Source organism: Mus musculus, chromosome 13 (genome assembly GCF_000001635.26).
Source record: "Mus musculus strain C57BL/6J chromosome 13, GRCm38.p6 C57BL/6J".
NCBI lineage: Eukaryota > Metazoa > Chordata > Mammalia > Rodentia > Muridae > Mus > Mus musculus.
Genome location: NC_000079.6, coordinates 11915813 through 11929113, shown reverse-complemented (window position 1 = coordinate 11929113; position 13301 = coordinate 11915813). Strand labels below are relative to the sequence as shown.

Genomic DNA, 13301 nt, shown 5'->3' with positions numbered 1-13301 from the left:
CTCCAGTATTTTAATTAGAGGCTCCAGTTTGCACAAAGTCTGTGACTAAGTCAGGGTTCCAGAGCTGATATGACAAACAGCAACAGCAGCAGCAACAAAACAGGACCTTTCTTTTCTCATCTCTCACATGGTCAACACTGCACTTTACAAACCAGATGGATGGAAGGCTGTCTCTGTCCACCTGGCATCTCTCCAGGGACACTAATTAGGCATGCTATGACTTAACTCAGTTCTTACACTCTTTACCTGGGGTTGGCCTTAGAGCACATGTATTGAGAGCTCAGTCTTGCAAGACGGCATGTCATGTGGCAGGTTCCAACAGTAGGCGGACACTGACATCTGATTGTTTGTAAACGGAGAGCTACCAGGGCTTCTTCCATAAGCTAGACTGACACTCAGAAACCAGACACTGTCTTCACTGATATTTTTAAAACCAACTTTGCGGTTTTATTCCTCAGTGGTGGTTTCACATATGCATGTAATGAAATTCTAGTTGTTTTTACCCCCATGACCCTCTCTTATCCCCTTCCCTCTCCCAGTGACACTCTTCTCAACAAGCCGCTCCTACTTTCATGGCACATGCATATATAGCGCTTCTGGCAGGGAACAGTTGTTCAAACAGGAGCCTGTGAGGGACAATTCATGGATAAACCATAGCAGTAGACAACATGGTATGGTGACTTAGTGTTACAGTCAAAGAATACACACACACACACACACACACACACACACACACACACACCAAAAAACAAACAAACAAACAAAAAAACAAACCAAAAAACAAAAAAACCCTTTACAAACTCTAGAAATTCTGAGTCCAGGTTCAGTGACTCTGAAGGAATGTACGTGACCAGTGATGAGCCTTGCTGGGTTTTACAGGATCTGTCCTCCAGCCAGCTTATGTTTTAGTGACCAGTGTCCCTGATTCCTATAGACAGATTTGACTACAGAGTGAGCTAACCACATCCTCAGAGTTTACCCACAAATTACCTCAGTGGTCTCAGGCTTAGGAAAGAATACAAAACCTTTACGAGGAGGGATTTAATCTGAGCAAGCCTTCAGTTCCATTTTAGCACTTGCTGGGCGTGGCACATGCCTTTAATCCAAGCTCTAGGGAGGCAGGGGCAAGTAGATTTCTGAGTTGGAGGTCATCTTGGTGTGTTGTGTGTATGAGTGCAGTGGCCTGTGGAGTCCAGAAGAGGGCAGTAGATCTCCCTGGAACTGCGATTCTGGGGCTTTGTAAGAGGTCTGCCAGTGCTAGGAACTGAACATAGATCCTTGCCAAGAGTTGTCTCACACTTAACCATCTCTCTAGCACTGTCTAACGGTCTGTCTATCTTTTCTTCTTTCTTTCCTTCCTCCTTCCTTCCTTCCTTCCTTCCTTCCTTCCTTCCTTCCTTCCTTCCTTCTATCCATCCATCCTTCCTTCCTCCTTCCTTCCTTCTATCCATCCATCTTTCCTTCCTCCTTCCTTCCCTCCCTGCTTCCCTCCCTCCCTCCCTCCCTCCCTTCCTTTCTTTTGCATCTGTGTTGTATTTTCTCAATACCTAGGGTATGAGAAGACACAATCTAACAGGTTTTACACGTTCTCTGAAAACAGGTGAGAGGGGAACCAGACATCATCAGTAAGTCAGAACTTCTTGCCGAGTTTATCCTTCCCTTGTTATTCTCAGTGACATTTGCTTACATAACACCCATTGTGTAAGTGACCCAAGGCTTTCTGCCAGTGAGTGGCGATTCCACATTTGGAGTGTGTCTGTTTTTTGTTTATAACAACAACATGCTCATCTGGGTTAGCAGAGATCTGCTGAGAACAAGCTCCCGTGTGGACTGAGTTAACCCACATCAAATGCTCAGACCAGTCGCAGGCCTGCTAAGCAGACATCCGGTGATGCTATCCCTGTTATTTATGAGGGTACTCTTAAACCTTTGAGTTCTACTCAGATCTGCTCCAAAGCACACAACTCATCTTATGAGATTCTGTGGAGAAGCACACACTGAATACGTCATTAGTAAAGTATACATGAAAAAAAAAATCCAGGAGCCTCTTAACTTCCTGATAGCTGCACCGTGAGGAGTCAGAACTTGACAGTAGTTAGATCTGACATGCGCTTGGCTCCAGACATTCAGGTCTCTTGGGAAGCCATATGTGATTTTCTGTTGTTAATGATGTATCTTGACTATGCATCTATGCCTCATGACAGAGGCCAGTGCACTTGTAAGCTTATCAGGGTCGAGACTTAGCTAAAAGGCTTGTCCAGTAAGCCCCAGGGCCTGGGCTTAATTCCAGGACTGCAAGAAAACAATGAAAAGCTTCTCCTGGGAACTAAGTGTTGGAGCGTCTAGCCAGAGTGCCATGCCATGTGTAACATCCTTGGGAAAGTATTCCGCACCTCTTTGGGACCTTTATGGGTGGAAGAAAGAACCTGAAATCCTTTGGAAAACTTAACATAAACTGGGTGATATCACGGTAGGAAATCGTCCTTTTTCCTCTCATTTTCCCTTCCCCCACCCTCCCCTCCTCTTTCTAAAATCTCTTTCCCTTCTCTCTCCCTCCTCTCATCTTCCTTCATTTACTTATTTTTCCCCCCTATTCTGGCTGTCTACCAGATTTCCAGGAGTGTCTGGACCAGATCACTGTGTTCTACTGCAAATATAATTTTCGGTGCTTTTGAGAGAGGGCACATGGAGCTTAATAGCTGAAATTTCATTTGGAAGGGTGATGACTCAGCAAAAAAAATGCCCCATGTTTCGATGTGTTTTTCTGCAGGCCAGTTGCTCTCACAGGTCTTGCTTGGTTTCACAGCATTGAAAGCCAGCTGTACCTATGAGGCAAAGGGGGGCTTTCAAATATCACCTTAAAGCATGATACAAGTATAATGTTATGGAGAAAGCAAAAACAGAAGGTATATGCTTTCCACTTCTCAGGCAGCTCTGTGGCCTCACCTGTGCTATGAAAATGCATCATTAGTGATTGAATATGGGCCGTTTATATTTTTATTAACATTTTCCATTTGTCATTATTTTTATTTTTTAATTTAATTTTTTATGTGTGTGTTTATATATGTGCACATGCATGCATGAGTATGTGTGTGTGAGAAGACAGTGCCTGTAAAGTCCAGAAGAGGGCGTTGGAGTCTTTGGAGCTAGAGTTACAGATAGATATGTGCTGCCTGATCTGGGTGCTGGGAACAAACTCAGGTTCTCTCGTAGAGCAGTGAGCACTCTTAACTGCTGAGCCATTCCCCAGTCCTCTGACGTTATTTTTAAATGGCTGGTATATGTATCATACTTTACATTTATAACCCAGCCTGTGTGACTCACTGACTCCTCCCTCTCCTCCTCCTCCTGTCTTTTCTCCCTTCCAACGCTCTCTCTCTCTGACCTTTCCCTCCCTCCTTTCCATCCTTTAGCTTTTCACTGACTCCCTTTTGTATCCTTTCTCTATACAGAGCATGAAATAGTGGGCCACAGCTCTGTGTGAGATCACATCACAGAAGGTCACATGTGTATATATGTTTATGTAGATTTACAAATGGTCTCCTAACAAAGCAACTCTCCCCCAGCTTCACTCTCTCTTTTAATGCTGGGGACAAACCACCCAGGTGAAGCAAGTGTTGTCCCACTGAAGTATACGCCAGCCTTGTCGTCCATTGTTAAGCTGTATTTGTAAGAAAGTAATAGCCACTTTCAAGTGTTTTCCCACTAAGCCCAAGTCAGAAATTCATTTTCCTTATCAGTGCAGTGTATATTAGATTTTGCATTTTTTGCCTATGCCAAAAATTTGAGTCAGAGCTGTACATTTTAGAAAATATAGCAGTTTTGAATTCAGATACCTCCCTGCTGAAATATTTTTATATGCTGGTTTTCATTGTTGAGTGAATTTCCTGAATTAAACCTTTAATTTGTGGATATTAATGTCTCTGATCAAACTTTGAAAGGTTCTTTTTACTCTAAGAAGAGTTTCCTAGGTGAGTCTTTGTGCATAGGTGAGAGTTCAGCACCTATGGCGTGGAGATCTTGTGGCATTCTAAGCAGGAAGGAATCCACACCCTGTATGTGAACCTCATAACTGCAGATAGGAGAGCACACATGTAATAACTGCAGGCTATCTTGGAGTCACAGGCCATCTGTGTGTCTCTCACGTGCGATTTCAGTGAGGATGTGTGCAGTCAGGCCCATGAGACACAGGACCTCCCTACATCTGTCACTGTCACACTGTGCCTGCTGTGGTAGCTCCTTGGACAGGTTGTCAGGGCCTCTGGTCTTCACAGCCTAGCTGATGCCATGTTCTTGGCAAACCTTCTTTTCTGCTGAACAGGAGGTGATGTGTTTGTATGTGTGTGTGTGTGTGTGTGTGTGTGTATGTGCTTCTGTCTGTGTGCACATGTGTGTCTGTGTGTGTCAGTGTGTGTGTCTGTGTGTGTGTCTGTGTGTGTCCGTGTCCGTGTCCGTGTCTGTGTCTAGACAGGGGTATGAAAGGCAGGGATAGGGGAGACCAGAAAGGAACAATTCAGACGTCTCAGCTCAGCAGTTATCTAAGCCAGGGATGTGTCTCACATTTTTGTATGGAGTAAGTGGATTCTCGTGGCTCTGAAAGTGTTGGGAGTTTATTTTTGTTTGATTTATTTATTTATTTATTGTCATTTTTACTCAGCTTTCTATTTTAAATGGTAGATATACTAGCCTTCTCCCTCAGTCATAAAAAGGAATTCCCCATAAGGCTTTCTTTAATGTATCCTCAACAGACCTTTAAAAATATGCATGACTGCACATAGAGTCATACATATAAATATAACATATAAACATAATATATATCTATATACAGTATACACATCCACATGTATACATATGTAAAGTACACATATTAAATTGTGAATAATATTCATCATGTATCTATCCCTTAGTTATCTTCCTAAAATATCCCTTTCTAAAAAAATTTATTTATTTTAATTTATGTGTATGAATATTTGCCTGCACATATGTATGTGTATCATGTGGGTGCCCAGTGCCCCTGAAGGTCAGAAAAGGATGATAGATCCCTTGGAATTGGATGGAACCATCCTTTGGATGGTCGTGAGCCACTATATAGGTGCTGGGAACTGAACCTAGGACCTCTGTAAGAACAAGTGCTCCTAAACCCTGAGCCACCTTTGGTTTCTTTATGTCACTCATTGACCCTTTCTGAGCCAAACTATTTGCTAGATGAGGTAAAATATTTGGTTCACCAAACTGCACTTCCTTTGTTAGATTCAACTTCAGGTTTCCAGTCTATACGACATAATAGGACCCCAGAGTGGTCCAGATCTCTCAACATTAGTCAAAGAAAATCAAGTCTCCAGGTGGCTTCAAGACTATTCTGTATAGCAGGCCTCGTTTGCACTGCAATTCCACTCTGTATCTCTCCCATCAAGATTCTTCAACCAGAAAATGTGTCCTTTCTATAACAATCACGAACCTCATCTGCAGGCAGCAAAGGACCACATGTAGATGTTTCCATGGCTGCCTCTCTTGTTCCTGTCTGTCCTTTCTCAGAGGGCTTGTCCCAACTCACAAGATTCTAAACTGGCTCTGATCTCAGAGTCATAGAGTTGAGCCAGTGCACCTATGATTGGGCTCTGTATAACTCTCCTTACACAATTCCTGTGAGATATGATTGCCAATCCACAGCTTCCTCGGGCCACCATCAAGCTTGCTCGTGATTCATGATGGTTGGGATGGTTATCAGGCAGTGCTGAGGTCTCTCTGATCCTAATAGTCAACACCTTCAGCACCCTGTGGTATTTTTGCTTTTCCTATCTCTTTATTACTATGACAAGGCCAGATGCTTGCTACATATGCAGTCATTAAAAAACCTAGCTTTTGGGCAGCATGTGAAAGTTGCCTTGTCGTCAATTAAGCTGTTTGAATAATAGCAGTGGGTCCAGTGTGTTCATTCCTTACTGTGACCGTTCCGTGTATTCACTTGTTTTTATGTCAAACTCTGTTCTAAATTCTGAGATTCGAGTGCCATAACGAAAACCCTATTATCTATCTACCCACCTATCTATCTATCTACCTACCTACCTACCTACCTACCTATATATATTTATGTATGTACACGTGTGCATATATGTGGGTGTTTCTCGTGGCATGGGTGTGGAAGTCAGAGAACAGCTTTTGAGAATCAGTTCTATTCTCTTATGGGTCAGGTGAATTGAACTCAGATCATTGGGTTTGGTGGGAAGAGCCTTTACCAACTGAGCCACGTCTCAGGCCCTATAACATTTTAGTAATAGATTTTTTTCACCTTGAATCCCTTCTCAGAACATCATTCTAATATGCAAGCAAATGACTGCAAATTATGGGTTTTAAATGAAGCAAGTATGTGCGCCATACCTGAAGTATAAATGGTTGGTTATGTAGGTCTCCTGTTGGAGATCATAAGTAACAGGTGGAGATGGAGAGATAGCTTATTGGTTAAGAGTGCATACTACTCTTGTAGAGAACATGAGTGTAGTTTCAAGTGTGTATGTGGAGTGGGTCACAACTACTCATAATTCCACCTCCAGGGGAATCTATCTGGTGCTATCTTCTGACTTCTATGGGCAACTGCACACATGTAAAATATGTTCACACAGATATACACACATAAGTAAAATCCATTTTAAAATCAATACCACCTCACATTTAATAGGGTAGAAGTCAACTTGCTTGCAGTGGGTTAGCTTTGGCAGTATGAAAAATGAGGAGCTTCATGGGGTGCCTGGGAGTTCACGCATGCAACTTTGATAATTTGTATAACTCTTTTTGTTTTGTAGGACAGGGTCTTATGTAGCTCAGGTTCACTTTGGACTCATTAAGTACCTGAGGATAACCTTGAACTGCCAATCTTTTGCCTCCACTACCCCAGTGCTGGCATTATAGGATTGTGATACCTCACTTGGGTTTTGGTACCAATTGAACCCAGTGAACCCAGAACTCTGTGCATGGTAGGCAAGGACTCCCCAACTGAGCTACATCCACATCTCCTGTGCACTACAGCCTCTTCACTGGTTTCGTATGTGTGTGTGTGTGTGTGTGTGTGTGTGTGTCTGTGTGCGCGCACATGTGTGGTGCTCTTTCATGGATGCTGGTCAGTTATGACTCCCACTCAAGATGCACATGAACAGAGTTGACATGAGAACTATGTGATATTTGAGAGGGGCATGTGGGAAGGAATGTGACCCTGACACAAGATTCCTTATAGTTTCACACAGGCACAGTTGGTCTTTGGTGTTTTGAAAAATAGTTTTAAAAGGCAGCTTGCAGTGCATTAAGTACCATTAGATTTGAAAGATGTCATATTATGGATTCCAACATGAGTCTATAGCACCATGAAGTCCTTGGGTATTGTGTTATAAACATGGATATTGAGGAGCAGAAACCCTTTGAACCACCACTAATTTATGAGAGATTTTCATGATTAAGAGCTAAATTGGCCCAGCTGTGGCCTTTGAGGTGGTAACGTCCTGCTAATCATCCTTCATTTAAACCTGCTAATGCCTCCCTCCCACCTAGACCCTGTTGTGGTCCAGCATGCCAAGTGCAGTGCCTCCAGCTTTTCTGAACAATCTGAGCACCTGGGGATACCCAGGTGTACCCGCTTCATTAATTAGCAAACATTTACCCTTGCCTTTCAGAGAGGTGACATGCAGAATTCAGTGACACAGGAACAGTCATTGGTTTGCCAAGGTGCTCATATAAAGTTCTGTGGAGGAGAAGGGTGAAGGCCAAAATGGGGCAGGGGAGGTGGCTCAGTGGGCAAAGTCTTTGATGTGCAAGTGTGAAGGCCTGAGTTCCAGAGCCTAGCCCCCAAGTTAAGATCCATGCACTGTGGCATGTGTATATAATCCTAATGTGAGCGTCTGAGGCAGGATCACAGAGCTCATGGGCCAGCAGTCTAGTCTCTGAACTTCAGGTTTAAGGAGAGATCATGTCTCAAAAATGATATGGAAAGTGATAGAGAAAGACATCCAAAAGACATCACTGCACACGTTAACATATACGCTCACCCACACATTTTTTTTTCTTTAAAAATAAATAGACTTTAAGAAAAGACCTGGAATGGTGAGCACCCATGGAGAAGTGAGAGTCTTGAAAGAGTATTTCTAGACTGGCAATACTATGACTGAGGTTTTGAAGTCATTTCCCTCCTACAATGTGCCCTAAAGGTCATGAGCCCAGAGTTATATTGTCATGGAGAGAACATATAAACATCAAAACAATGGTTTTCACCAGCTGGTGGTCAAAATCTTGCTGGGTCTCTGTCCAGTCAGTACATTAGCAGCAACAACTCCCCTGCACCACTTGATGCCCCTCTAATTCAGGGAGGAGCTGACCCCCATTGGTCATGGTGCTTTGCCCAAAGCTGCTTAGCAGATGGGTGGCCAAGTACAGTGAGCTCGCCTCAGTCACAGGCCATCTGCTCTGTCTTAAAGCTTGCTCTGGGTATCTTCCTATGTCTTGGCCAACCAGCAGCTTCTCACTTAATTTGCACTTCTAAGATTCTAAGCCTTTGTGAGAATGTAGACTTTTCTTAAGTTGGAGAGATAAAATTATATTTTATTGGCATTTCTTTTCAGCTTAGAAGACAGGTTTTTTAAATACTCGAGTCTTGGTGATTCTTTGGAGTAGGAGGGTTTCTTCAGTCCATAGATAGGAAGCCCAAGAATTTTTCCATATGGCTTTTGCCTGATCTCCAATCAGAATTGGACTCTGAGTCTCTTCTTTTCTCTTGGCTGTCAAGCTATCAAGATTGAAAACGGCATCCATTTTAAAAACACATTTTTGAGTTGCCGCCGTGTTTCCCTGAAGGTTGCTTGGAGCACACTGGAAAGAGGTTTAGAAATGTAACTAACTTGTTTGCCTTCTTGACAGGAACCTGAGATTTCTAACAGAAAACCAGCATGAGACAGACCCACAGCCAGAACTAAAACTCTCTTCATCTCTATATCCATGTGTTTAACTTTCTGGAAGCAGTTGAAGTTAACACACGCATAAATATAAATAAACAGGAAAATGCGACACGTACTTCTAAGCAGACAGGAGCCAAATCCCCATGTCCCAAGTTGGAGGCAAAATTCCAGCCACAGGAATATAAATGTTTATCTCATATAAAAGAAAAACACCGTGTCAATGAATATTTCATATCAATTCATTTTTCTGTTTGCTTAACTCCATATTAATTTGAAGACAACTGTTACTTCTGTCTTTTTAATATCTTTGTCATCATTAGGCAGCATGGTATGTTAGAAATGAATATTTGAGAACTGGAGAAACCTGGATTCTAATGTCTGGTTTAAACGGACTTTAAACGTTTTATAACTCTGGCTTTAGAAAAGTTGCTAAACGCGTTTGTCTTATCAAAACCGTTGTTCTAGAGACCTTGGTCATGTGACACTGGCAGTGTAGACAAAGTTCCAAGTGTCATGTGACTGAGTAGATGCCCCATGAGGAGCAGATATTGCTCTCTGTCAGCTCAAAGGGTGCTAAAGTGTGTGTTGGGGGTGTGGGGGGAGGTTGCTGTGTAGAGCACCTGAGCTCTGTCACCTCGAGCTCAAGTGAAAATTAGCTAGACATGGTCATGCACACTTGCAATCCCAGTGCTAGGGAGGCAGAGACAGTTTAGACTTCTTGAGAACTGCAGACCGAAGAGAGGCCCGGTCTCAATGAAGAAAAGGTGTGTGGGGCTGAAGAGAGAGTTTAGCAATTAAGAGCTCTGGCTGTTTTTGCAGAGGACCTGGGCTTAGTTCTCAGAATTCGTGTGGCAGCTTACTTCCAGGTCCAAGCAAATGTCCTTTTCTGACCTCTGAGGACACAGGCTGCACATATGATACACAAGCATAGGTGCAGGTAAAACACTCTCTCTCTCTCTCTCTCTCTCTATATATATATATATATATATATATATATGTATGTATGTGTATATATATATATATATATATATACTTAAATCTTTTTCCCCACCAGTTTTTGAGTCAGGGTTTCTGTGAGTAGCCCTGACCATCCTGGAACTTGCTCTGTAGACCAGGCTGTCCTCTAACTCAGAGATCCTCCTGCTCCTGCCTACTGAGTGCTGGGATTAAAGGCAGGAGCAACCACAGCCAGTAACATCTAAATCTTAAAAGAATCAAAAGCTGATTATTTTTCTACTTTTGACTTCACCATAGTTTTTTTTTTCTTTTCTCATGGTGATAAGTGAATTCAACTTTCTATATTAAAATATTAAGAACTGTTAAAAAATAAAAAAGATGGAAAAGATAAAAAATAATTAATAGCGACGGTGTGAAACCCTAGGGGAAGCTACCTTACCCCAGCTGCATCACGCTTTGTTTTAGATGCGCATTGATTAGAATAATGTGATTTTATTTAAGAATAATTTTTAGAAAGTGGACAGCATGTGGTCAGTGACCCTTTCTTGACCTCTGACCCACACTCCAGGATGCACATACATAGTCCTGCACCAGCACACGCGCAAGCACATGCACACATACACTCACAGACACACAGTAAGGCATTAGCTATAAACAGCAAGCACAGCGCATGCATCCTACATAGGCAGAAGATGCTGAGAGGTGACCAGTGGGAAGGGCGGGGACGCCTTAGACACTCACCTGGCTGCAAGCTTGATTGAGGAGGATGTCCTCCTGATGGCTCTTCCTCTCTTTCCTCACACAGAATGTTCCCCCGGACCTGTCTATCTGCACCTTTGTGCTGGAGCAGTCCCTGTCAGTACGGGCCCTGCAGGAGATGCTGGCCAACACAGTGGAAAAGTCAGAAGGGGTGAGTACCCATTTTCTGTAGACATTTTTTCCCTTAACTTAGCTGTGTGTAAATCTTTGTTTATCTGGGCATTGTGATTTTTTTTTTTTCTAAGTCAGTGGCTTCTTCATGTGGCTTCCTTATGGTTATCTAGCTACCTAGCAGGCTTAGGATGTCTGAAAGACATACAAAAAATAAGCGAAATAGTCCCACCTCCTTCTGCGTCACACTTGTGTGTGTGGTCTGTGAGTATTTGTGTGTCTCCTTCCATGTGCCCATAACACCGTCTGACTACTAGCTTTGTGCCTGCTTGTTTGTCATTGAGCTCTGTGTCATCTTCAAATGCCCTTTCCCAAGTCTACCCCTAAGCGTCTTTGTGACTAATACAATTTCATGGCACCATTCTGTATTTTAAATAACAAAATCACAGCAGTAGCTTCAGCAAGTTGTAATTTGTAATTTTGAAACAGCAAAACCATCTTCTGAAAATGAAAATTCCTGTTCTGTCTCCTAATGGTGATATTTTTCTTTGAAAGCCTATTGGATTATTTTACTTATCTTTTTTTTTTTTTTGAGAAGACACAGGATTACTGCTTTTCAGAGTATTACCTGTTCTTAATCAGTTCATTAATCAAATTTTCATATAATCAGGAGGATAAATGAACACTCCACACCTTCCCATTTACCAAGTTGTTTCACAGTCTTAAAAAAAAATATTTGTTTTCAGAAACACAAGTGGCACTTTTTTTTTGCCATTACTGCCTAAGTGTTGTTATTATTGAGCCTCTTTCTCAGTTTGTTTAAATAAAGAGATTAAAAAATATATTGTCATAAAGTTTCACATGGTGACTAATCAGCTATACTACATTATAAACTCTTTTAGCCTTAAGGGTTTCCAACACACCTTAAAACTTTAATTGTTATTTTTCATCAATTCTAAATTAAATTTTCACATATGAGGTAGATGTGTGACAAATATGGACCAACCATTTATGGCCTCTGTCCTGAACGTTTTATATTTGTCTGCAATTCTTTGGAAATAAAATGGAAAACAAAAAGTCTACCAAAAATGCTTCCATTTCTTGGTTTCTGTTTTAGGCCTAAGTCGAAGCATGAGTCCTGTACCCATCTCACAATATTTTGGTTTTTACATAACAAATGTAGTTGATTTAAAAATTAAATCTCAAGAAATTCTGTGAGGGAGTGTGCTTGCACAGTGTTGGTAGGAGTGAACATTACTGTAATGATTGTGGGAGACAGTTTGAAGATGCCCCAAAGTTAGAAGTAGAACTGTCACATGGTCTAACCATTCCACTACAAGGTATAGATCCCAGGAAAATAAAATGAGTATATTGAAGAGGAAAAAGTTTTAACATGATGACTAAATACGGGAAAGAATAGTGATTTTCTTTACCATTCTATGGAGAGCTGTTTTACCAGCCCACAGACATGCTATATGCTTTATATTATTTAAAAGTCACTTTTGGTGACTACAAAATATAAACTTTCCATATCAATAGGCATGAGGGTTTTAGAATTTATCTTTCCTTTATCAAGGTTTTCCATTCTCTTGCAGTGAAGTTAAGTTTTAAAAAGGTGAAATTTCTGTTGAAACTGGTTTCTTTCTGGAACACCCTCTTGTGGCTTTTACATATCATAGAGACATTCCAATTCTGAAATTTGAATCTGTCTTTACAAACAAAACTCTAAGCAGCTGTTTGCATTTGCATATTATTGCTTTTCTATTGTTATGGATTCTGGCTTACCTCAGTCCCCTAAATGAAACTTTTATATTACAAAGCTGCTTTTTCTAAACTTAACTTTTGCACAAGCTGAATCCATGAGGTTGAACTATGCAAGCCCCAAATGTCCCATGCTCAGAGGAAACAAGTTAAATTAGTATTTGGGGAGATGTGTTTTTAACCTTTTATTGTTAGAATTCTGGACATACACACATAGCCACAATGCTTTTACTTAGTTGAATTTAGTTTTGAATTGTTCTCTAACTTGAACATTTCTACCACAGATAGAGTAGACTTCCATTTGAGGAGTTGGATCAGAGTCTTTCAAAGCCCCACGTGGTTGCCACAAGCATTAGCTAGTGCGTAGAGTGTGATAGGACTCTCCTATAGCTGCATTTATCCACTTATGAGTTGTTACCCCTTTGGAAATCAAAGAATGTTTTCACATGGGGGGGCCTAAGGTCATCAGAAAATATAGATTCATTGTGACTCACAACAGTAGTAAAAAATACAGTTATGAAGTAGCAATGAAAGTAATTTTATGGTTGGGGTCACCGCAGCATAAGGAACTGTATTAGAGGGTCACAGCATTAGGAAGGTTGAGAACCATTGTCCTGTACAGGATGCTGGGGTGGTGTGAACAATTTGGGGTGTATCATAATGGATCTTGAGGAGGTCTAGGATAGGAAGTCTTCTTGGGAGGTGGCTATTTTCCAGCAGAGAGATAACAGTTTTCCTCTTTTAACGGCTCTGTTACCCTTTGGCATGTATATATCA

The 13301-nt window shown here is 41.5% G+C and overlaps 1 protein-coding gene across 21 annotated transcripts in view; it reads left to right on the top strand.

Annotated features, from left to right (window-relative positions):
* The window catches only part of Ryr2 (ryanodine receptor 2, cardiac), a 553847-nt gene that overhangs the window by 177832 nt on the left and 362714 nt on the right, over positions 1-13301 (top strand). For all 21 annotated transcript variants that reach the window (XR_003950437.1, XR_003950438.1, XR_003950439.1 and 18 more), the window contains exon 3: positions 10699-10803. Coding sequence is in view for 18 of the 21 variants with exons in the window: in XM_017315461.2 (XP_017170950.1) it covers positions 10699-10803 (105 nt within the window). In the remaining 3 variants the exon portion in view is untranslated. The remainder of the gene's footprint in view (positions 1-10698; positions 10804-13301) is intronic.